Genomic DNA, 26,319 nt, shown 5'->3' on the forward strand with positions numbered 1-26,319 from the left:
TGCTGGATCATATGGTAGTTCTATTTTAATTTTTTGAAGAACTTCATTCTGTTTTCCATAGTGGCTGTACCAATTTACATTCCTACCAACAGTATACTAGGGTTCCCTTTTCTCCACAATCTCATCAACGTTTATTATTTGTTGTCTTTTTGATGATAGCCATTCCAACAGGTGTGGCAAGTTAGGGGAAGGAGATTAAGAGGTACAAACTGCTAGCTATAAAATAAATAAAATACAGGGCTTCCCTGGTGGCGCAGTGGTTGAGAGTCCGCCTGCCGATGCAGGGGACACGGGTTCGTGCCCTGGTCCGGGAAGATCCCACATGCCGCAGAGCGGCTGGGCCCGTGAGCCATGGCCGCTGAGCCTGCGCGTCCGGAGCCTGTGCTCCCCAACGGGAGAGGCCACAACAGTGAGAGGCCCACGTACCGCAAATAAATAAATTAATTAATTAAAAAGAGTTCTAAAAAAATTCTGATCCATTTGTGAAAAGTTGGGAGGAATGAGATAATGATCTCTTTTTCATTTTGTCCATTTTCTCATCCATGAACGTTACAGTTGTATAATAGGAAAATGGCCAAAATTAGGTGAAAAGTTTTGATCTCATTTGGAACAGGTGATATAAGACTTCATTTCCTTTTTTTAAATATATTTGATACCTCTTAAATATTATATCTGGAAGATTTGTAGGTCTTTCCTGATTTGCAAGATAGCAATGTCATGTACCTAGGATGCTCTCTGACTAGCTGCTTTTCTTTTCCTCAAGGCAACATATGTGTTCTTAAAAGCTGCAATTTTGAGTATGCTTCCAGAGGAAGATGTAGTAGCAACTAAAGAGGATGTGGTAACTTTATTTAGGTAAGCAAGACACTATTTCTATAACAAAGATCCTGAATGAATAGAGGAACACACAAATACTTTCTTTTTCCCTTAGTGCTCTTCCATGCTTCACCTTCATATTTCTTTAATTTATCTGATTTGATACAGAAACTCTTAAAAAATATATTTAGGGCTTCCCTGGTGGCGCAGTGGTTGAGAGTCCGCCTGCCTATTCAGGGGACACTGGTTCGTGCCCCAGTCTGGGAAGATCCCACATGCTGCGGAGCGGCTGGGCCCGTGAGCCACGGCCGCTGAGCCTGCGGGTCCGGAGCCTGTGCTCCGCAACGGGAAAAGCCACAGCAGTGAGAGGCCCGCATACCGTAAAAAAAAAATATATATATATATATATATATATATATGTGTATATATATATATATATATATATATATTTAACTAAGGGTCAAAATGTCATCCTTTTAGCAAGACTTTGCATATATGCCAGTGTAATTGGGAATCTTGAGAACACATGTTTTTTTGTTTTGTAATTGGGGCTTTGCTACTGCATTTTGAACACAGTTTCCTAAAATGGTATTGTTAGCTAAAGATGTTTACTGTTATAAATCAAAGGTATTTTGTGATCAGAAAAACTTAAGAATATAACACAATATAATATACCCTTAGTTTTCATTAGTGTGCCAAAGATTCTGAGAAGCTCTGCTGTGAAGTAATCTGTTTAACTTTGTTTAGACCAGTGTCCGTCCATCCATCCATCCATCCATTCATCTGTAACCTTTATGTTGAGCATCTACTGTATGAAGACTACTGTGTTAAGTGCTGAATTAACAGGCATGGATCCTGTCCTTGTGCAGTTCATAATCTTGTAGTGGAACTAGATATCAGTGAAATAATCACCCAGTAAATGCAAAATTATAACACATGACTGATTTTTCTCCTCCTGCTTGTCTCACCATTCCTTCTTGGTATCTTTGTAAGCTCATCCTACTTCCATCTATTAAAAGTTGATGCTTTTGATTTCAAAGGTCAGTCTTAGAACCTCAACCTTAGGAAATCTGATTCAAGCCAAATTGAAATCCCTAGTACACACCTTGTGACTGAGCTCCAGACCCATATATCTAGCTCCCGTTTACCACCTTCACTTAGCTATGTCAAAGCATTTAAAACTCACCACATCCAGTCTTCCCTAGCAAACCTGGTGTTCTTTCCTCTCTCAGTGACTGGGACTACCAGTTAGCAAGGCAGAAACCTATAACACTTACATCACCAACACTACCCACTGTCCCTCCATTCCCCGGTGGGAGGAGAGGTATGGATAAGAGCACAGAGGGAATGATAGTTGAGATGAGGTCTGAAGGTGGCTTGGGAGCTGCTGGGGCAGTGGGGAGTTGTAGTGATAACAGTTTCAGACCAAGGGAACAGCATTTGAGAGGATGCTGTTGCAGGAGCAGCATATGAGAGGATGCTGTTTCAGGAACAGCATATGAGAGGATGCTGTTTCAGGAACAGCATATGAGAGGATGCTCTTGCAGGAAGGAGCACTGCACATTAAAAGAACTAAGACAAAGCTGATATTGGTCAGGACGTGATGCTACATTTTATATATAGGTCTAAGGAAAATGAACGTCCAGGATTGCTCAAAATATGTCTCATAGAACACAGAATTCCTTTAAAAAATAAGACAGAGTCTCCAGGCGTACCACCCTGAGTGCGCCCGATATTGTCTGATTTTGGAAGCTAAGCAGGCTCGGTGCTGGTTCGTACCTGGATGGGAGAGCACCTGGGACTACCGTGTGCTGTAGGCTTAAAAAAAAAAATAAGATAAAATGTGTTTTAGGGACACAGAGCTCATTGGTATCCCGAGTGGGAGTTGGTAAGTTGATAGAACAGAGGTAGAAACCAGACTGAGATTGGCTAAAGAGTGAATGAGATACAAAGAAATGAAGAGAGTTGAGCATAAATAACATCCCTGGATAACTTTGACTATGAAGTGGAAGAGACAGAGAGAAAGTTGGAGGGAGATGTATTATCAAATAATATCTTAATGGGAGAGATCTGAGCATTCTCAAAAACCACTGGGAAGGATCCTTTGGAGAAAGAGAAGTTAGACATATAAGCGAGAAATGGTATAAGCGAGAAATGGGATAACTGATATTTGCAAGGCTCTTGAGAATGCAAGAGGAGATAGAATACAAAGCACTGATGGCAGGACTGGCTTTATCTAGAGGGAGGACCACGTCCTCTATTGTATGGGAGGGAAGAAGTCCAGAACAGGTGCGGAGGCATGCAAGCTCGTGGGTGGTAGTGTGAGATGGAGGGCTTCCTCCCTCACAGCTTCTGTTTTTCGTTATGAAGTAGCAGGCAGGGCTGTCTGTTGAGAGTGAAAGAGAAAGGAGTGGGATGGAGGTGTGAGGAGGATGAAGAATATTGGAAATCATTGCTGTAGAGGGTGGGACAGTGAGGTGATGAGAGAAACACAGGAGGGGGAATGTCAGGCGGTGCCAGGGCTTGTTCGAGGTTGGTGTTGATGAATTTACAGTGATACCAACTTGTTCTCAGTGCCGGTGCAGGGAGGATGGATACTGAGCTTCATCCGGATGAGTGCAACGACTAGGCATTAGCAAGGGAGTATGCAGTAAAGGTTGCCTGCCTGGCCGTCTAAGCAGGAGGATGGAGGGACAGGGAAAGAAAGAGACTGCTGAGCTGGGAGAAAGTTGAAAGGCAAGAGGACTGAAAGTCTTAGTAGAATAGCCAAGGTAGAATGAGGAGAGTGGTGTTCAAAGGGTGGTGTGCTTGAATTTGTACTTTGAGGTCGAAAAGCCACAGGTGATGAAGTGGTCTAAGGTGTGACTGTAGGGGTGGGTGGCTGTGGTGGAAAGGAGGAGGTGACCGCTGGAGATGAGGAAGTTAAGGAATGGAGAAGCCCAGCTGCGTTCTTCAAACATAATTGATGACAAACACTTTTTTAAAAATATTTATTTATTTATTTTTGGCTGCGTTGGGTCTTCGTTGCTGCTCACGGGCTTTCTCTAGTTGCGGCGAGCGGGGGCTACTCTTCGTTGCGGTGTGCGGGCTTCTCATTGCGGTGGCTTCTCTTGTTGCGGAGCACGAGTTCTAGGCGCACGGGCTTCAGTAGTTGTGGCACATGGGCTCAGTAGTTGTGGCTCACGGGCTCTAGAGCGCAGGCTCAGTAGTTGTGGCGCACGGGCTTAGTTGCTCTGAGGCATGTGGTATCTTCCTGGACCAGGGCTCGAACCCGTGTCCCCTGCATTGGCAGGCAGATGCTTAACCACTGCGCCACCAGGGAAGCCCAGTGACAAACACTTTTGAGTGGAATACTATATTATGTGACCACATTATGAGAAATAATGGCCTGGCTGAACCCTCTGACAAATTTGTCAGAACAAATTTGAAGGTATGACCAGGACTACTTTTTCATGCTTTTAGAGAAGCTCTTTTTAGCAATAGGACCATGTATACTAATAGAATCAACATTAGTGGAAGCCATGTAGATTAATGCCACCTCTTACTGGTAGAATGTATTGCCTCATTTCACACAAACAACAAATGGAATGGAATATTAAGGTACATTGGGATCTTTTACATCCACACTTCCTGTACTTCAAAGTAAATTTTCTCCATATCAAAATAATTTCTTTGAAATATGTAACAATCTTATTTTCAGGAGAAAGCTTGAGGTCTGCTGCATGTGTGATAGCATCTAATTTGTTGGGATAATGAGAGGAGAGTCCCCAAAATGAATGTTCTCTTCATACAGACTCTGTGATCCTTAAATGACAAGGTTTCATGTCCACTGCATGCTTCTGACCCCTTCCCTCAACTCCCACCTCACATTTCCACTGCCTCTTCCACTGATGTTAATTCACAGTAATGATGGGCATTCTGGTTTAAAAGCCATAGCCCTTCGTACACCTGAAAATAACATAATGTCATATGTCTATTACACCTCAATTAAAAAAATCCATATTCCCAAATTGTGCCCAGAAAGAATGTAACACAAGCTTGTCTTCATCCTGGAATGTTTTTTCCTCTTATTGCATCTTTTTCTTTCAGTATAGCTGGATATTTCCCTAAATTTCTTCTTGGCAACGTGTTTGGTGCATTCGCAAAGTTATGTATAAGAAAGTGCCTTAGGGACATGTAGTCTCATCATCCTATTCTCAATTTTATGTGCTTGTGAATTTTATAATTGGAATTTCTTAGAATTTTGAGAGAAAGGTTGTAAACATGGTATATGTTCTTAGTTGATTATTTTCAAAATCACCTACGCTTTGGAAACATTTTCTCAAATTATACGTGAATTGACGGCTATCTTTTGAGCCACATTACTTTACAGATCTGTGTCATACTTGCAGAAAGGAATAGGAGATGTACCAGTATACGCTATTGCCTCTCTCAGAAGTATCCACAATGTAAATACTTTGGACTTTTTCCTGCTTACTTATGGAAATTGCCAATTTTATATCTAGATTTCCTTGACTCTGTTTGATAGGCTAAGACACTTGCTAAGTTAACTAGAAAGAAATACGTGTCAATCAGTTGTTCTCAAACTTGTGCGTGCATCAGAATCCTCTGGAGGACTCATTGAAATCCAGATTGCTGGGCCCCAGCTCTAGAGCTGCCGATTTAATAGGTCTGGGGTGGAGCCTGCAAATTTGCATTTCCACAGGTTTCCAGGTGATGCTGATGCTACTGGTCTGGGGAGCACAGCGTGACAAGGACAGGTGTAAATAATGTATGTGTTCTTGATGACCTTTCGCTGGGGCTGGGGCTTTTCACAGACAGGTGGATGGCTTGAAGCAGAGAATTGCTGGGAAATCGATCCCTACGGAGAAGTTTGCTGTGAGGAAGGCTCGACGTTACTCTCCCTCGTTGCCCGCACCCGTGAAGCTCGTCTTGCCTGCCCTGGTATCTGCCTTTATTTTATTTACTGTTTGCATCCTAGAAATAAATTGTCTATTCACAGTAGCAGGGAGAACATCTAACTTTTGTTGTGAAGTTTGCTCAATTAAAAAACATTGTGTTTGTAAGGTGAACATTTATAAATAAATTATTAATGAATAATAAAAAGTATAGCAGATGTTTTTTGACTGATTGGTATGTTCTAGGAATTTTGATAAAGGCTATTTATAAAATATATCATTTAATTCTTATAGTAACTCTATGAGGGGAGTTTCTCTTTGTAGCCTCATTTGACAAGTAAGGAAATTCAGGCAGAGACAGGGTGAGTTGACTTAATCGAAATTGAGTTGAATTATAATGCAAGCCACATATGTAACTGTACCTTTTCTAGTAGCCACATTAAAAATCAAAAGGTAAAACATTGAAAAATAAAAGGACACATGATAATCATTTTAAGAGTATTGGTTTAACCCAGTTTATGCAACATTTTGTCATTTGAGCATGTAATCTCTAAAAACTTATTAATGAGATTCCTCATTCTTTCATATTGTACTCATCCATTGAAATCTGGTGTGTGTTCTATGCTTAGTTTGAACTAAGTTTGAACCAGTCGCATTGCTCCAGAGCCATAAGTGGCTGGTGGCTGCTGTGCTCTAGCCCAGCGCTAGAGCTCACATTCTTGATCGGTATGCCATTTAGGCTAGACTTTGTGAAAAGCATAATTTCAACTTAAATTGTCTTAATGAAGACTTTTTTTAAAGTACTAAATATATCAAATTATGATGACTCTTTGGGGCTTTAGTTCTGCGTAGGTAGTCACATAGCACAGGAGAGCTGTTTAGTGCAAGCTGACACCTGCTATCCTCCTTTGGGGGTTCATGATTTTCTTTTTTTGATTCCAGAGTTTATTCAGTTACCCCCTTTAACAGTTATGTAGTTTCCAGTTTTTACTACTACAAACAAGCTACAATTAATATTCTTTCATATCTCTCTTTTTTTTATACATGGGCATAAAATTGTCTTGGAGAGATGTCTAGAAATGGAATTCTGAGTTGAAGGGCATATGCATTTAATACTTTGACATTGCCAGTTTGCCCTCCAGAAAGGCTGTACCAATTTAAATTCCTACCAACAGTGTTTTACTGTTTAAATGTGCAGTTGAGCATCTTTTCACATGCTTGTTCATTTTTATTTCTTGTTTTGTGAATTGTTGTTCGTATACTTCCCTATTTTCATCGGTTTTTTATAATTTTATCATTGATACAGAAGCTCTTTAAATATTCTGTGAGAAAGAAAACTGCAGCCCCTCACAGGCATCAGTTGGGAGCTAGCCTGCACCTAGTACCTTGACTGAGGTTTTCCCAACTTAGTCTCGGAGAACACCACCCTCAGACTGGGTTGTTCTGTGCCTGTGATGGAATGAGATAAAAATATGACCACTCTGGGGACTTCCCTGGTGGCGCAGTCGTTAAGAATCTGCCTGCCAATGCAGAGGACACGGGTTCGAGCCCTGTTCCGGGAAGATCCCACATGCTGTGGAGCAACTAAGCCCGTGCACCACAACTACTGAAGCCCGCAGGCCTAGAGCCCGTGAGCCAGAACTACTGAAGCCCGTGCGCCTAGAACCTGTGCTCCACAACAGGAGAAGCCACCGCACTGAGAAGCCCGCGCACCGCAATGAAGAGTAGCCCCCGCTCGCCACAACTAGAGAAAGCCTGCCCGCAGCAACGAAGACCCAATGCAGCCATAAATAAATAAATGCATAGATAAATAGATAAATTTAATAAAAAAATATATGATCACTCTGTAATCATATCTGAGCTGATGATGTATAGCTTGCTCTGATCACTAAGGGTCTTACGGAAGGTTAACTCAGAGCACTTATTTCTCCACGGCTAAGGGTGTAGAATTGGCTTGAATTTGTGGTGACTAGGAATTTTACCAAAATCCTATATGTCATAAAATGGCAAGGTCAGGTATGAGCATTCCTTCTTCTGACAAAATATTCCTTCGATAAAAGCAAAATTTAAAAACATCATCATCAGTTAAAATAAATGTTCGGTTAGTTATTGAATTGAACTCTTACTCTATTAGCAATAAGCAGCTAGATGTAAAACAAAAGGTGGTGTTGTTATCTTAGTTTTCAGTACCATAATGTAAAGATGACTGCTGCAACTCCAATGGATTTTCCTCATTTCTACTGCTTCCCTGTAAGAGGCTGTTCAAACAATATCTCTATAATATTTTAACATTCATTTATTTCCAAGAAGATTCTAATTACCCTGGTTATTTCATACCTTTCAAAATATGAACTGCACTACCAGGAAGATTAGAAAAATATTTTCAAGCAAGAGCACATTTGCTTTTGGTCCAAAAAAAAAAAATTCTCATCTGTTTGCCTATTAAGTATAATTTGCAATGAGAAATCATTAGTTTACATTTTTAGGGGCTGTCATTCTGCCGTATGGCCTTTAAATGAATGCATTTTCTGCATATTGGATTGCATTACCGGACTGTCACATGTTTTTAATGGTATAAAAGAACCTGAGCCAGGTAAAATATTTCCTATGTTCATTTTCAGTGATGTCCTTGGAGACATTTTATATAAACAATTGGCAGATATTGAAAAATGTTTCCCTTTACTTAAGAGTAACAGCAAAAATCTATATTAAATAGAATTGTTCATAGTATCATTTTAAAACATTATATGTATTTCTGTATCTGTAATCCATTATCTTCCAAAAGGATTGGATACCAGTAGGTGCTTAATAAATACTTGTTAAATGAACGAGTAAATTAATTTTTCAGTAAAAACACAATATACTATATATATATATATATATATATATATATATAGAATACTTCGCAGTATAAAAGGCAAAAAGCATTAAATAAAGTGAGAAAAGTGGAAATTTAATCACTAAATTCCAAATGAGGAAAGCTAAGGAAAATGATCTCTAAATGTTGTCTTGAGATCACTAGCAACTGAGGCAAAACACACATATGTAGTTTTGTTGTTGTAAAGAACATTGAATAACCTCACATAATTGCGAATGGTTTCTCATTTTTCCTCGTTAGGAAATGATGTATGTTTGGAATGGTTTTCCACTATTGAGCAGAAGAAAAGATCTTTCTGAAAGTCTGTTGGTGACTGTTGAAAAGGCTGAGGCAGATCTACAAAGTGAAAGTAAGTATGAAACGTAAGAGCCTGGAAATCTTTACCGTTGCCCCTCTCGCGTCCTTTCCCAGTGCACACATGCCTGCGTTAATCTGTGTGCATGATGAGGACAACAGAGCTTGAGCCGAGGTGTCTGGGCGATTGCAATCAAGATGGAGAAAAGATACCTGATACAACATGGATGAGCCTTGGGGACGTTAGGCTCAGTGAAAGAAGCCAGCTGCAGAAGAAAACCGAGTGACAGAGATAATTTACATAAAATATAGAGGATAGATCAGTCTGTAAAGACAGAAAGCAGATGAGTGGTTGCCTAGGGGTGGAGAACTGGGGGTGTGTGAAAGCATTTGTTTTTGGGGTGATGCAAATATTTTAAAATTGATTCTGGTGATGGTTCACACCTCCGTAATATACTCACAGCCAGTGAATTGCATACTTTAAAGGGGTGAATTGTATGTTATGGGAGTTTTATCTTAAGGCTGTTATAAAATAAAAACATGAAGAAGAGAGTTGAGTTTTAGAGCAGCTCGAGGGAAACGTATACTGGTTTAGTTGGTTGTGTTTCTTTCCGTGCCTCATTTTTGCTCTCTAATGACTACTGTGTTTTTACAGACACAGAGAATTGTTTGTTTTCAAGTTGAAATCTTGTCACAATTTGATTTTCTTACTCATTACTTGGGTTGTACTGGAGGTCCCTTTCCAGTGTACTGGAAGCTCTATTTACTGGAAGCAGCTGGCACAGTAGGAGGAAAAGCAGCTGGTCTGGTCTTATAGTTCCAATCCTGCAGCTGTGAGGCTCTGGGAAGCATACCTCATCCCATACCCAGGAGGGCCTCCGATTTCTTTTAAAATGGGTGTGGTGTTGGACCAGATGATACCCAGGGTTTTCTTGCTCTGACATTTTCTAGTTCTCTGTCATAAATAGAGGCTTTAACTTTTGCTAAACAATACCATAAGTGATAGCTTTTGTTGTATTCCTTATCAACACCCAAATCATTTAGGTATTATTCCAAGATAATGGTCTTATCCTCTGGAATGTTCTAATCACAGAAGTAAAGCAAAAATTGCTGGGAGGATAAACATTGTAAGGGGCATAAAAATTCAAGAATAGCCAGGAAAAATTCTAACAGGTAACTAATTTTTCTTAGCTGGAAGAAAATGGGCACCGAAGGAGTACCGGCTCCATATGCAGTATACTCCCCACGTGGGTGATGCAATGATTGACTGACTCCAGGGATGAGCACCTCATTTGGATTATTTATTTATTTAATTTTTTGGGTAGTATAATTGCTTTACAATGTTGTGTTAGTTTCTGCTGCTCTACAGCAAAGTGAATCAGCTATACATATACATATATCCCCTCTTTTTTGGTTTTCCTTCCCATTTTGGTTACCACAGAGCACTGAGCAGAGTTCCCTGTGCTACACAGTGGATCATTTTTTACTTCAACCACAGTATGGGGCTGAAATGTTTAATGACATTTCTCTTTACAATTACTTTTAAAAAATTAAACACGTAATTACATTTGATAGATGTGTTACCGAGTCCAAGCTCACTCTGCTCGCCACACGACAGGCCAATGAATCAGAGACGAGGTGCTCAGGCAAGGAATATCACTTTATTCGGAAAGCCAGCAGACCGAGAAGATGGCACACTAGTGCCTCTGAAAAACCATCTTATCGGGGTCTGGATGCCGGTTTCTTTTATAGAATCAGAGAGGGAGAGGTGGTGAGGAAGTCAAGTAAAAGGGCCACCAGTTTTGCAAAACTCCTGGAATGACCAGCCTGGGGATGTGTTAGTTTCTTTTTTCTTGCAGCCAGTCACAGGTGGGCAGGGTTCCCTGAGGCAGGCCGTTATGTATGATTATAATAACAAAAGCAACGAAAAGCAAAGGTTAAAGTCAAAGAAACAGATCCAATGGGGAGTCCGTTTTAGCTCTTCCCTGTTACACATGTAGGTGAAAAAAGTCACCCGTGTTTTTCCTGCTATGCACAATTAATTTAGAATTTCTGTGTATACCATCCTAGCTTTATTTTTTTTTAAATTTATTTATTTTATTTTTGGCTGCATTGGGTCTTCGTTGCTGCGCTCAGGCTTTCTCTAGTTACGGTGGTGGATTCTTAACCACTATGCCGCCAGGGAAGCCCCATCCTAGCTTTCTTTTTATAGTTACAATCATAGTGTACCTGGACATACTCTAGCCTAGTTTTTTTCATTTATTATATCGTAAACTTTTTTTTCCCATTGAGATATAATTGACATATAACACTATTAATTTCAGGTGTACAGCATAATGATTTGATATTTGTATACATTGTAAAATGATCACCACAGTAAGTCTAGTTAATATCTGTCACCGTACATCGTTACAAAATTTTTTTTCTTGTCTTCAGCACTTTTAAGATCTACTCTCTCAGCAACTTTCAGATATGCAATACAGTATTAACTACAGTCACCATGCTGTATATTACATCTCCATGACTTAACTTATTTTATAACTGGGAGTTTGTACCTTTTGACCTCTTCATATATTTCACCCACCCCTCAACCCCTCGCCCCTGGCAACCAATCTGTTACCTGTATCTATGAGGTTTTTTCCTTTTTTTTTTGGATTTCACATAGAAGTGAGATCATATGGTGTTTGTCTTTCTCTGTCTGACTTTTGTTCACTTAGCATAATATCCTCAAGGTCCTTCCTGTTGTTGCAAATGGCAAAATTTGATTCTTTCTTATGGCCGAATGTTCTATTATATATATATAACACATTTTCTTTATCCATTCATCCATTGATGGACACTTAGGTTGTTTCCATGCTTGGCTGTTGTAATAATGCTGTAGTGAACCTGAGCGTGTATATATCTTTTCAAGTTAGTATTTGTTTTTCAGATAAATATGCAGAAGTGGGATTGCTGGATCATATGGTAGTTTATCATAAATGTTTTAACTGTTGCTAAGTAACCCTTATAATAATTTCAAAAGCTTCATGGCATTCCATGGAGATAATATATCATAATTTAATCAACTCTTTCAGAATTGTTGGGCATTTAGGCTGCCTTCCATATTTAAAATAATTGTAGCTTTAGATTCCCACCAATAAGGAGAAGAAATAGAAAAGAATGAAAGCTGAATCAGTGGGCTTATCTGCTAACAAGCTCAAGGTTTCAGGCTGGATAGATAAAGAATGAAATGGAACTAAGAGCAATGCTGTTCTGAGGCCACAGACCACCGCCCTCCCCACCTCCCCATTAGCCTTCTTGCAAATACAAGCAGGTGATCACAGGGATACCAGGTGAGTGGAATATTCTACTCCACTCTTGAAAAACAGTAGTACGAAAAGCTCATCTGTTGATGAAGGGCAAGTATGTCACCTTCCCATATTAAAGGCATCATTTTAAATAACAGAATGATGGTTTCCTTTCCCTTCTTCTTCCTTCCCCTTTTACAGAAAAGTTATAATACTTCAGCTCATTTTGATCTGGAGGTTAGGTAGAGTAGCCAAAATATTGAGGTATTCATCTTCATGGACTGATAATTCCCTTTGATTTCTGGGTACCAGGGAAACGAGTGGATGAGAAGGCTCAAGAAACTGGGACCCAAAGGAGGAACTCAAAGTTTGTACTATTTAACAAAGAACCAAAACAACGTATGTATAAGTACAGACTATATGGACATTTCAGACTTTCTTTGTCTGTGTCCTAGATGTTCCATCACTAACATTTTCTGCATAGTTTCTACTAATATAGAATTATGATAAGCCTCCTTACATTTTTTATAATTCTTTAAAATTTTTAATTGTAGAAAAATGCACATAATATAAAATTTACCATATTAACCATTTTTTAAACTGTATGGTACAGTAGTGCTAAGTATATTCACTTGGTTGTGCAACCAGTTTTGAGAACTTTTTCATACTCATTAAACAATAACTCCCCATTTCCCCCTCCCCACAGTTGTGGGCAATCACCATTCTACTTTTTGTTACTATGAATTTGACTATTCTAGAGACTTCGTGTAAGTGGAATCACACAGTATTTTTCTTTTTGTGGCTGCCTTATTTCCCTTATCCTAATGTCCTCCAGGTACATCCATGTTGTAGCACATGTCCGAATTGCCTTCCTTTTTAAGGCTGCATAATATTCCCTTGGATGTTTATACCACAGTTTGTTTATCTATTCATCCATCAATGCATATTTGGTTGCTTCCACTTTTGACAACTGTGAATAATAAATACTTCTATGAATATGGGTATGCAAATATTGTTTTGAGACCCTGCTTTCAGTTCCTTTAGATATATGCCCTAAAGTGCAATTGCTGGATCATACAGCATTTCTATTTTTAATTTTTTGAGGAATTGTCATCCTCTTTTCTCTAGTGCCTGCACCATTGTACATTCCTACCAACAATGCACAGGGTTTCAATTTCTCTACATCCTTGCCAATGCTTGTAATTTTCTATTTTTTTAAAAATTTGTTTTGTTTGTTGGTTGGTTGGTTGGTAATAGCCATCCTAATGGGTGTGAGGTGATTTTATTTTTACTCTTTTTAATATGGAATAATTTCAAAAAGGAAAAATACTTACTTTGATTTGAGTGGAAACTCAACATAGAGCCCCATCATTTTGAAATGTAATTTAGATGAAACTCCATAAATGTTTACTTCAAAAAATGAGATTTCACAAAATGTACTTCAGTAAACTGTATTTGGGCTTTTGAACAAATTTACTAGTGTTTATTTTTGTTGAATCAGTTTGGCCACTCTTCATTAATTTGTTCCTTTGAACACTCTTAGATTTTCCACACTAGGTATAGCATTGTGACAGGCAGAGAAAGCATTGCTCCTGTCATTAAGGGAATTATCTGTGATTAAACCCCACATATTCACAAATCAGATGGAAAAATGAATATGTTTTAAAATAAGTGGGTATGTGAAAACTGGGAGGTAAAGAAAAACCTCTTTTTATTAAGTTAAAACATTTGTAGGGTATTTTTCCCCCAGAAAAGCAGGCTAGCTTGCTTCTTCTGTTTTACTACAAAGATAAGGATTTTGGTGCAGTAGAATAAATTCTATTGTTTGAATGTCTATCCTTTGTAGTATAGACTATTACATACCACCAGGGAGTAAGGGCTTTGTATACAGCCGTACCTCAGTTTCTGCATGGAATCAGTTCCAGGACCCACCGTGGATACCAAAATCCTTGGATGCTCAGGTTCCATAGTCCACCCTCTGTATCTGCAGTTTCCGCATCTGTGGATTCCATCAACCGTGGGTCCTAAATGTAGCTCTAATCTGGTTGGTTGAATTTGCGGATGTGAAGCCCTCGGATACAGAGCACCCACACTGTTAAGAAGTCCTGAGGGACTGTTGAGTTTTCCTCTATTTAAGCAGGCTCTTCACCCTTTCCCTCTAAATTTATTTTGCCCCTACATTGGTGGGGGAAAAAAAATAAAGGAGTAATATTTGTATCAGACTACGCATGTAAAATGCAATAGAGGTTTAGAAAATCAGGCTGTTCTCTCCATCCATTCCTTTCTCTTTTAATGACATATTGAGATGATAGACTTTGAGAGATATTTAAGCAGGACTGGTGGGGGAGAAGAGCTCAGACAGACAGACACATTGTACTTTGTACAAACTTGTCTTTGTATGTCTTCCTGCTGGGTAAAAAAAACCCAAACAAACAAAAAACTGGTTTCTTTTCTGAACATCACTTTTGCTAGATGTTGCACATGAAATTTATGATGATCTCTTCTAGGTCCACGGTTTTACGCAAGATGATTACCTGATTCTATACCCCTACCCCCTTAGGATCTTTTAGTAATTAAGCTCTTATCCTTCAGAGTGAGGGAAAAAATCCACAATTGGAGAATGGAGTGAAGTGGTAAAGCTGAGGTGACTTCAGCCTCCACTAAACACCTCCTTCCCCCCTACCCACCCTCGCCACATACACATTATTAGGAAATGAATGTATTTTGGCTTCTCATACCTTTGTTAAGTGTCTCTAAAGTAAAAGATGGTAGAGGATATAATTGGTGTTCTCCTCTGACGATGCCACAGTTATGAAAGGCTGGTCAGAGATACAAAAGGAGGAATACTGTTTAAAGACAGAAAAGAACTTGGTAGTGTGCCTGGAGTCAGTATTTGCTATTAATTCCAATAGTGCTTCACTCGAAATCTGACTAACTTCCACATGTAGCCAGAAGTTGATTCAGCAGTTCTACTTTAACTATTTGTTATAACTAATTTGCTTGGTGAACTTATGTAGCAAGCATAGTAAGAGTTACATAAAAGGGAAAGTGTTACTTTCTGGCTCTTCACCTCTAAATCCATTTTCACATTTTTCCTTTGGTGCATATCAACTAGCTTCTGAAAAGTTCAATGTACGTATTTTGTAGCTTGGGCTTCAAAGTTCCTTTTCCCTAAGCCTACCCTCTGTTTTAAGTCCAGCAGATCTTTTGTGATGCAAGTGTGCTTTGGCAGCATTACTGTGTAATTTTCTTGGGGTGTAAAATGGAAACCATGTGTTGAAATGTTCATCCATGAACTCTCCCATGAGTCTCCCATGAGGTTGATAGTCATGACAAAGCCTTCACATTTTAAGGGAAAATAATCATCTGACAGGTAGTGGTCTGAGGAAATAATGGTTTTACTTTCTAAGGTTTTTGGAGGAACATGGTATTTTTGAATCCATTTTCCATATCCCTAAGTCATGATCTAAATAAAAGTTGTGTGTTTTAATGGTACTTCAACTTTCCATGGTGTTCCTCAGCAAAATTGTCCTTCACTGAGCACCAAAACGGTGAGATAAGACAAACTGTCATAAAATGTGACATAGAACTCAATAGAATGCACAAAAGTGATACTAAAACTTAGCATCCAGTATGGACCATAAGGGTTTGGTTCTAGGCCTGGAAAGATATTACTTCTTGAATGGATATTTCAATGAGCATCCATGATTAGAAGCATGAATAGATTTTTTTGAGGCAGAGGGGGAATGGATTTTAATAGGCAAGGTAATGTGGCATTGACATTTGTGATTTTCTTAGTGAATAACCTGTCAGATCTTGGAAGTGAGAGGTGAATGTCAGCTCTTTTCAGCACCCAGAAGTAAAGTGACCTCCTCTGAGTTGGTTAAGTAGCATCCTTAACCTCCCATAGACAAGCAGTTTACTGATTAAAACACCAGCATGTGTTAATGGTGATTTCTGACGTTTATACTGAAAGCAAGAGTATTTCAGTATGAGGGACTCTTAGAGCCTCATTAGTTTGGTTTACTGCCCCTTCCCACCTGTGTTGTCACAGCGTGAAATGTATAAATTATCGGTCTGTCTTGGAGTGATTTGTTAGCTGCACTTAACTTGCAAAAAAAAAAAAACACCCCAAATTCAAAAGTGATAGATGTGAAATGGCAACCTTTGTCAGATAGATGTCACACATGATACGGTTCCTTCTGTTAATATATGTTAGCCTTGGGCTGTAGAAGGTAACGAGTCATTTTCAAAAGGAAAAAAGTCCTGAAAGAAAATCTTCCTCATTAGCCTCACGCAGTTAGAAGTTTGTGGGGATTTTAGGAGCCTTGCACACCTCAGAACCATTTTGTCTAATTTTATGACATAATTTCTTCCCCAAAAGCACATAACCTGGGAGAACTGATAAGTTGTAAACATAATGATCTGGAGAGGGTGTGCTCCTTCCTGAATTTTTAATGGGGAGAAGGCCATCTGCTTCTCCATATGGAAGCATTACCCTCTTCTACACGAAGCCAGCACAGCTAGGGACCAGAACCACAGGAAGAGGCAGCGTGCGACCTCCTCACCGCTTTACCTTTCACAGAACTAATAAAGCTCTTGCTTTATTTACAGTTCAGACTTCCTATAATTATACGTAAGGTCACATAACTCAGAGTATGAGCACCCCAAAAAAATTTTAAGTGGCTAGAGTGAACCCCTTAATAAAATGGTGTATTAATGTAGTTAGTATTCTTTTCATTTGAAATATTTTCATTGTATTTTATTTAGTGAGGCATAACAAATGCTAAACATATTCTCCTTATTTTTAAATGGTCCCTCTGAAACCTAAGAGCTGTTAGTGCTACCTCTTAAATAGGATTTTTACAAGTATTTTTCTTTCCGTGTGTGAATTGTGTGTTTGTTTTGCTTTAAGAGTCCAGCGACTACTCTGTAGATGATGAATGCTTAGTGAAGTTGCTGAAAGGATGCTGCCTGAAGAACTTACAGCGGCCTTTGCAAGCGGAATTGTGTTTCAATCACGTTGTCCAAAGGTAAAAGCGGACAATGAAACCAACTTGAGTGCAAATTGTGGTTTCTGGGGAATCGCTGTGAGAAAGTGATGCTTTTATCTCCCGTTGCTAACCTTTTACTTGGTGTTACCAGAAAGAGAATCCAGTAATGTTTTCTTTATTCTTTGAGAAAAAAATTATAACCTAAGTGGAACGTGGCGTTATGCCTTTCTACCTGGTGTTCAGAGGTGACTTACAAAAGCTAAATTTACAGCCAGGCTGACATGTGTCTGTCTGAATTCTGGCAGCAATGTACAGAACATCTGATACTTTTTTGATTCATGCATTTGTCTGTCATTCATTTATTCCAGAGATATTTGAGTACCCACTATGTACCAGAGACTGTGATCCTGAATCCTAGGGATTCAAAGTTGAGTAGAAAGACTCGCCATCATTGTAATAATAATGTGACAGGAAAGAACGCCTGTGATGAATACTAACACTGCTTCTCTTTTGGCAAGGGGTACTTTTCTGTAGATGAATGAGTTTTAACCCCCCAAGAGCATTGATCATGATGTCCTGCTCTTTCACTAATTAGAGAGTTGAGTCAAGGTTCTGATGCCTGACCCTCTTCTCTACATCTGGAGTCACAAATGCAATTACAGGGGCCAGACAAGTAACCTTACTGAACGATGGCAGGAATAGGGATTAGTGGGCACTGCAGATTAGGGAGATAGTGTGTTCTCTTTAAAGAATGCAGCCATCCTGAGCTCTAATTGATTATTGCTCTGGACAGTGTGGGCCCAGTAGCAATAATCCCTACAATTTTTTTTTTTTTTTTTTTTGGGCTGCGTTGGGTCTTTGGAGGCTTTCTCTAGTTGCAGCGAGTGGGGGCTACTCTTCGTGGCGGTCCACGAGCTTCTCACTGTGTTGGCTTCTCTTGTTGCGGAGCACAGGCTCTAGGTGTGAGGGCTTCAGTAGTTGTAGCGTGTGGGCTCAGTAGTTGTGACACACGGGCTTAGTTGCTCCGCGGCATATGGGATCTTCCCGGACCAGGGATCGAACCTGTGTCCCCTGCATTGGCAGGCAGATTCTTAATGACTGTGCCACCAGGGAAGTCCCTACAATTTTTCATTGAAAGCCTGGAATCTGAATTTTGTATAACATCTCCAGATTTTTAAATCTTGGCTCAATTTTTTGGAAACCATTGTGTAAGCCAAATAGATCACAGCCATAGACTGCCGGTTGACGTTTTTTGTTCCATATCATATGCCTTTCCATCCATAGCTACTGATCTGCCTCTTTCTGACTATGTATTATGAGAATGTAGGAGGACCGGTGTCCTTCTAAGAAGCTGAAAGAGACAATATCTATTTCCCAAATAAGTAATATACAGGCTTTAGTAAACATGTTAAAGAAGTATCCGTTGAGTTCTCTTTTATTGGTGTTTTTATTAGGATCAAAAGGATGACCCATTTGTTGTATTTTTTGAATCTCATAGTGAATTGCTTGCCGGTGTATTTTATAGTTTTGGATTATGAGTTCACCTTCAGTGGGATTTTATCTTGAGGCTCCTATGAGGCTAGGATTGAGGAATAGTCTCTCTCTAAAGTGATTTTGCTTTTATTTCTGCCAGATGCCCAAAAGGCTTTCCCAGGCCAGGGCCACCTTCATGTTAATTTCATTGCTTAGAAGTTCTTGGATCATTTGGGCCACATAAATTTGAATTGCAGATTCATGTGAGGGCAGGCCTATTGGTTATTAATTTCCTAAGGGATGTGTTTTTTTCCACCCCCCCCTCACCTAGACCTCAGGCCAAGGAGCCAACTGCCCCTGTCTTCCTCCTATGCTGCAAGTGGGTTTTTCTCATCTGCCCTTTCTCTGGTGGAGCAGAGCCCCAGCTTTATGTAGAGTCTCAGCCCAGGCTCTACATACTATGTGGACCCAAGGCCTCACCTCCTGTGTGGACATTGAGACACAAAGCCCTGGCTGATTCAGGCTGAAACAGACCTAGGGGTGCTTTGGCATCATGCACACACTTAGAGTTCTGGTTTTGTTTTGCTTTCAGTTTGAGAGTTTTCCTTATGTCCTTGTGAGCTGAGCTCTGCATTTTAAAGGGTGTTGCTCTTATTTTTTTGAGTGCTTCTAGATGTTTTGTAGTCAGAGAATTTTCATAATACTGCTGAAAACCGAAGTGTTGACCACTTCTTTCTTGACATTTTGAAGCATTATAAGACAGCAGTGCAAAGAGAGTTGAACCTCAGTGAGAAATAAGTGGCATCATTTTCTGAGTGGAGTCATTTCCTGAACACATTCATGTTCAGGAGGGATGATCTTATCCTTTCTAGGGTTAATCTTTGAAGATCTGCATGCGTTTGTATACCTGAAGGTCAGTAACCAATCCTCAGTGCTGGATTTATATTAAGGAATAAAATAAAAGAGTAATATAAGGAATTCCCTGGCGGTCCAGTGGTTAGGACTCCGTGCTTCCACTGCAGGGGGCACGGGTTCAATCCCTGGTCGGGGAACTAAGATCCTGCATGCCAGAGCTTGGCCAAAAAAAAAAAAGAAAGAAAAAAAGAAAAAAAAGAGTAATATATTAAAAGCATACTATTTATTGCCATGGTTTATTAGGTTCTTTAACTGTATAATGACAGCTTTTCTCTGATAATAGTCTTAGTGCTGTAGCTGTTTTCTTAAGAATGGGGAAAAATACATAATATGTTGGAAAAGAATGATATGTTCCGTGTTCTGTTAAGACTTAATTGCTTTTCATTTGCTCTTTTAGTGAAAAGCTACTGAAGTATGACCACTACCTAGTGCCATTTACTCTGTTTGAGTTGGCATTTTTGTATAAAAACCAAGGGGAAATTGACAAGGCCGTAAAGGTCCTAGAAACTGCAAGGTAAGTGATAACGGCAGCTTCTCTTTGATTGCTGTGGAGTCAGGAATGTCAATACAATTTTAACAACAGCAGTAACTTGATACACTTAAAATGAACACATTAATGAAAAATTAGTCACCATTTTACACTTGCTAATTTATGCTTAGTTTCTGCCTGTGGCTTTTGCTGGAATTGTGCTGTTTCCAACCCTTTTTTTTTTTTTTTTTTTTTTTTTGTGGTACACATGCCTCTCACTGTTGTGGCCTCTCCCATTGCGGAGCACAGGCTCAGCGGCCATGGCTCATGGGCCCAGCCGCTCCGCGGCGTGTGGGATCTTCCTGGACTGGAGCACGAACCCATATCCCCTGCATTGGCAGGTGGACTCTCAACCACTGCGCCACCAGGGAAGCCCTCCAGTCCTCTTAATGCCTGACCCTGTGGCTGTTTACAAATGTTGTGATTTTGGGGACCTACATGACAGATTTCTGGCCTATTCTCTTCTATATCAGGGGTCAGCAAACTTTTTCTGTAAAGGGCCAGTTAGTATTTTTGGCTTTACAGTATAAGGTCTCCATTGCAACTACTCAATTGTATTAAAAGCAGCCGTAGAAGACAATATGTAAATAAATGGGTGTGCCCAGATTTGGCCATAATTTTGGTCATAGTTTGCCGATCCTTGGTGTGTTCTACCATCTCTCTCATTTCCTTAAAGAGCCACTGATTTGAAGAAGCCCTTTGAATCTTCTCCTCTTTCTTCTTTCTGACTACTGTGGCAGTTTCAAAGCACTTTATCAATTCTGCTGTCCAGTGGCTCTCAGACCTCCTGTGATCATGGCTCACTTACTGGGGGCACAAACCCTGTGGTCTGCTTGCTTTGAACACTACTTGCCATGGAGAAAGAATGCCATGATCGCTGTAGGCCATAAATAGCTTGCTGATCCACTAGTTTGTTCATTTACTCAAATTCAGCAGAGCATTCACTGAGTACCTATTATGTGCTAAACACTAGAAAAGGTTCTAGATAGACAACTGTGCATAAACAGGCAATGTTTCTACCTTCTAAGTTGAGGGGCATTGGTAAATAAACAAATAAGAAGAGTAGCAATGGTATGTGCTTTGCTGAGATTTACGATATGATACAGGGTACTCGAGTGCTACTTGAGATTGAGTTGATTCTGGAAGGTTTCCTTGAGGGGGTATGTAGTTGAGATTAGCATAATTAAAGCCAGTCCTGAGAAGACCAGTCACCAGAGGACCGTGTGGGGAGCATTCTTGGCTGGGGGGTGGAGCGGGGAGGGTGTTGAGCCAGGAGGTTGATAATGCTTCTTGATTGAAATGGGGAATACTTAGAAGATAAGGATTGAGGAGAGAGAGAGAGAAAAAAAAAACTTACTCCTGTTTGGACTGTGATATTTTGAGGTGCCTATAGGTATTCATGTGGAGATGGTGAATTGGCAGTCATATATACCAGCATGGAGTTCAGTGTAAAGGTCAAGGCCAAATGTAGATATTTCAAAGTCACCAGAACAGAGACAGTGATATTTAAAGCTGTGGTGCTTGATGAGGTCATTTGGGGAAAGTTATACAGCTAGAGAAGGAGATCCAGCATAGCCCTGGGATATGCCATCATTTTAGAGATTAAACAAGAAGATTAAGAAGTGGCCAGTGAGTTAGGAGGACATCCGGGAAAGCCAAGTGAACAAAATGTTTCAAAAGAAGAGAGTGGTCAGTTGTGAAGATGGCTGCCAAGAGGTCAATCAAGGTGAGACCAGAGAACTGGCTGCTGAACTTGGCAGCATGATCATCGGTGACTTTGACAAGCAAGGTGAGAAAGTGGAGTCTGCTACTCCAGGCAACTCCTTCAGGATATTTGGCTGTGAATAAAGCATAGTAATGGGGCAGAAGCTTTGGAGGCACAGTGGAGCCAAGAGAGGTTTCATTATCTTTTTTTTTTTTAAAGCCAAGGATATGAGAGAAAGTCACTTTTAAAGTTAATTTGTTGAGAGTGAGTATGACTCTTATGTCAACTGACATTCGTGTATCTTCAAATCTATTGAAAATTTTTAGTCCCATTGGAAAATCTGGGACTAAAAATACGGTTTCTAAGTATTCATATCATTTGGACATATTTGGTGTTATCTAAGCAATGCACAATAAGACAACTTTATAACAATGAAAATAAAAGACTAGTAATTCACTATGAAAAAGCAAGACCAGCAGTGATCAAAAGTCACCACTAACTCAAGAGAGTCCCAGTGATGTCAACATAAACAGACGTCCCATAATTTCAAGACTGTTGATTATCTGTAGTTTTCTTTGTGCAGTAGGAGCTTTGCAAAGCTTCCAAAGTTAATTAGGGAAATACTCAATTACGTCCTTTGGTAAACTCTAGTAAGGTGTTGGCTTAGCTTATGAATAATAACCCTCATTATGAATAATAACCCTGATTATCAAGGTTACCAGTAAGTAACCCTTAGACCTGTATAAAGTAAAGGGCTATAGAAAGGAATGAATGCCACTGCAAAGAAAGTACAGCTCTCCCATGGGCCACGGTGGTGTGTGAAAGCAGAGCCCAAGGTCCAAAGCATTCCATTTTGCTGATTCGGAACAATTCTAGCAAAGAGAAGTCAACATGGATGATCTAAGTGAAGTTTTTAAATAATCTATGGATTTCTAATGCCCCTCCTGACATTGCCACATAATAATTATTGATCAAACCATTGATATTTGCCCATCAGAATTGCAGTAAGTAATTTTGGTGTCACCGAGTAATCCTGCTATCTTTGTTGTAATTGTCGTTTTGTGCGAGTTTCTATATCTATATCTAAATCTATATATATATAAAAATTTGTGTGTGTGTGTGTGGTGGGGGTGAAGGATTATGTTCACCTTGTTTTTACAGGCTGCCAGAAGTTTCCAGTTTAGAAAAGGAGGTCAACTCTTTAAAAATAGTTCACAAAATTTGTTAAGCCCTCCATGTAACCTTCTTGCTGTTTGTGAATGGTTTGGTAATTACATATAAACCTTGCTAGTCGAAGCATGCTTTTTAGACCACCACCAGGAAGCTTCTAGAAATACAGAATATTGCAGTCCTCATCTCCTCCCAGGACCAGAATCTGCATTTTAACAAAATCCACTGTTATGCATATTAACGTTTGAAAGCAAATAAGGAATGAAGATGAGAGGAGGGGAGGAGGGTGGTGGTGCCCTGGTGTATAAACGAATTTTGACATCACAATATTATTGTTATTTATCTTTAGAAATAACTACAAAGATTACTCACTGGAGTCCAGACTACACTTCAGAATTCAGGCAGCTCTTCACCTCTGGAAAAAACCGTCCTCAGATTGATCAGAACATGAAGGATGGAATTTTCTTTCAATTAGTACCGGCATCTGCTATAGATTAGACCTTGTATTAAAGTGGAAAAATGATCTTGTAAATGTGAGACAAAAAACTAATTTTACTGTCAATATTTTCTATCATCTGTGTGGTTTACTATTGGTCTACATAAATGGGTTTTTTTTCCTATGGAATGATGTTCAATAATATCTAGAAAACTCTTATATTCTGCATCTCCAAAAAGAATTTCATATCCGATTTGAATTGGAGAGTGAAAAGTCTTTTAAAGGACTCACAGGTACAGTAAAGTATAATTAGATTATTTATTTTTTTAATGTGGAAATGAATATTGTGTAAGTAGCAAATGGCTTACAACCTAAGCATTTTTAGCATGTCGGTCAGTTAAACTTCAGAGATATTTTGTTGCCTAGCATTTAAGTTTCAGAGGGGAAATAAGAATCACCTACATTCAAAATAGCTCAATAACTTTCCGAAAACTCCTGAAAAAGACAGGCAATGGTGTGAACCGGACAGGTAATGTAGGTAATAGGTTGAAAGACCTGTATCTAGAAAAGGTGATGAAATGTTATTGTTTCTTATTCTTCATGTAAGTTACAGGTGGTGACAGTTTTGAGAGACTATCCTGTGTTTTGTTTTGTTTTTTTTTTTGCGGTACGCGGGCTTCTCACTGTTGTGGCCTCTCCTGTTGCGGAGCACAGGCTCCGGAGGCACAGGCTCAGCGGCCATGGCTCACGGGCCCAGCCGCTCCGCGGCATGTGGGATCTTCCCACACCGGGGCACAAACCCACATCCCCTGCATCGGCAGGCGGACTCTCAACTACTGTGCCACCAGGGAAGCCCTATCCTGTTTTTGAATGTACTTAAGTCTGTTATTATTATAACAAAATTCAAAAAAATTCCATATATCTAAAGGGAAAAAAAGTTATATTTTAGAAAATTTCCTTAATCTTAACAATGAGCACCTAAAATATATACGTTGACTATTTTTCCTATAAAGTTCCTGCTGCTTTCAATGATACGTAAAATAATAATTTTTACACTTGTAATGTTGGTGTGTAAGGTCTAATCTGCTCATTTCTCTAGCACTGTGATGGTTCCTTGTAAATATCTGGACTGTACTTAGTCCTTTAATTTGCAAACACAATCAGGGCATGGAGTGGAAGAGAGCCAGCTCTGTGTGGTCCTGGCTCTGCTGTCGGCAGTTACCGGGGTGACCTTTAGGGAGTTCTGTGCTCTCTCCATCACCATATTTTCCTCACCTGTGAAATGGAAAAAGAACAGATGAATTTCAAGGTCTCTTTTAGTTTTATAACTGTGGGTCTGAGGCTGAGATATTTATTTTCAGCAAACAATGTTAAAATGTTTAATCTAGATCATTCCCACTTAGTGTGTGTTTTATTTTACAATCATCACTGCCCTCCCCAGCCCCTCAGCTCTCCAATATGTATGTGCAGTGGCTGAGGACAAGACTGCATCCAGAGTGACAAAAAACAGTTCATGAATTGATGAATCAGGGTTTTGTCTTATTTCTATTTTGAAGAATAACTTGTCATGGAAGCCTCTGCAGTTTAACAAAAACAGCCCAGATTGGCAGTCAGGAGCCGAGTTCTATTAGTTAATAATATTTCCTCTACGTGGAGCAAGTCATTGACCCTCTCTGGCACTCAGTTTCCCTGGTGGGGATAGCAACACAGAGCTTGGTGCTCGTGAGGGCTCTATTAGATACTGCATATGATAGCTTTTTGTAAACTGAAAGGCTGCATGAATATGAGTTGTTGTAATAGTTACGGTTTTTATGTATGTATTACAGTATCAAAACAAAAGTATTGGCTTGAGTCTGTGGTCTCTGATATAAAATGAAAGTGTGGAGATTCAGACAAGTTTAAATTTATTTGAAGTGTTTGGCACTGACATGAGCTCACATTGTGAATTTGCTCCTTGCTGTTTATTCCCTGCTATATGAGCCTGTATCCAGCAGGTATTTGGTCTTGTTTTCTTTAAGGTACTAATTCTTGGCCAATACTGAGGATGTTTTTCCAGTGGAAAATGATGAATACAATTCAACTCGGAGTTCCACCCCTTCAGATAATATTGGTGGTAGATTCATCATGTGCTATTAATAGGAATTATATAACTTTACATTAGGACCAAATAAAAGAGAAAATAACTGTCATTACAACTAGTAAGGGAAAATCTGCTCAAAAATTTATTTGAATATTACTTGGGAAAAAAAGTCTCCAAAGTTCTTAGAAGAGTTTTGGTAGCATTATTTTTTTTTTTTAATAATTAAAAAAACGGTCATATTGCTTTTGTGAGAAGCTACAAGTCAGAGCAAAAGTGAGTAAAAAATGCACTTTCTGGTATGAAATGGAAACGATTTAAGGTAATGGTAGTTATTTTTGTTTTATTTTAACTCTGCATTACCAAAACAAATATAAAAATTCATATCTCCCATTAAGATTTTTCCTTTATTTGTTCTTATTTCGTTTGTATTTTCATTTCCTTTTCTTTTATAGTTACCTGATAATCTATCCAATGGATTTTTAAATGTTGTAATGTCATTTATTTATTTACTGTTAAACATCTTTATTGGAGTATAATTGCTTTACAATGGTATGTTAGTTTCTGCTTTATAAGAAAGTGAATCAGCTATACATATAAATATATCCCCATATCTCCTCCCACTTGCGTCTCCTTCCCACCCTCCCTATCTTACCCCCTAGGTGGTCACAAAGCATCTCCCTGTGCTACGCGGCTGCTTCCCACTAGCTAGCTATTTTACATTTGGTAGTGTATATATGTCCATGCCACTCTCTCACTTTGTCCCAGCTAACCCTTCCCCCTCCCCGTGTCCTCAAGTCCATTCTCTATGTCTTTATTCCTGTCCTACCCCTAGGTTCTTCAGAAC

The 26,319-nt window shown here is 39.4% G+C and overlaps 1 protein-coding gene across 1 annotated transcript in view; it reads left to right on the forward strand.

Moving 5' to 3' along the window:
- TTC39B (tetratricopeptide repeat domain 39B) overlaps positions 1-25,869 on the forward strand; it is a 136,004-nt gene extending 110,135 nt beyond the window's left edge. The window contains exons 15-21 of the mRNA XM_033439759.2: positions 764-855; positions 5,634-5,760; positions 8,833-8,941; positions 12,486-12,572; positions 17,089-17,206; positions 19,953-20,069; positions 23,309-25,869. Coding sequence (XP_033295650.2) covers positions 764-855; positions 5,634-5,760; positions 8,833-8,941; positions 12,486-12,572; positions 17,089-17,206; positions 19,953-20,069; positions 23,309-23,399 — 741 coding nt within the window. The 3' untranslated portion in view covers positions 23,400-25,869. The remainder of the gene's footprint in view (positions 1-763; positions 856-5,633; positions 5,761-8,832; positions 8,942-12,485; positions 12,573-17,088; positions 17,207-19,952; positions 20,070-23,308) is intronic.
- The last annotated feature ends 450 nt before the right edge of the window (positions 25,870-26,319 follow it).

Source organism: Orcinus orca, chromosome 6, assembly GCF_937001465.1.
Source record: "Orcinus orca chromosome 6, mOrcOrc1.1, whole genome shotgun sequence".
In the NCBI taxonomy this organism is placed as follows: domain Eukaryota; kingdom Metazoa; phylum Chordata; class Mammalia; order Artiodactyla; family Delphinidae; genus Orcinus; species Orcinus orca.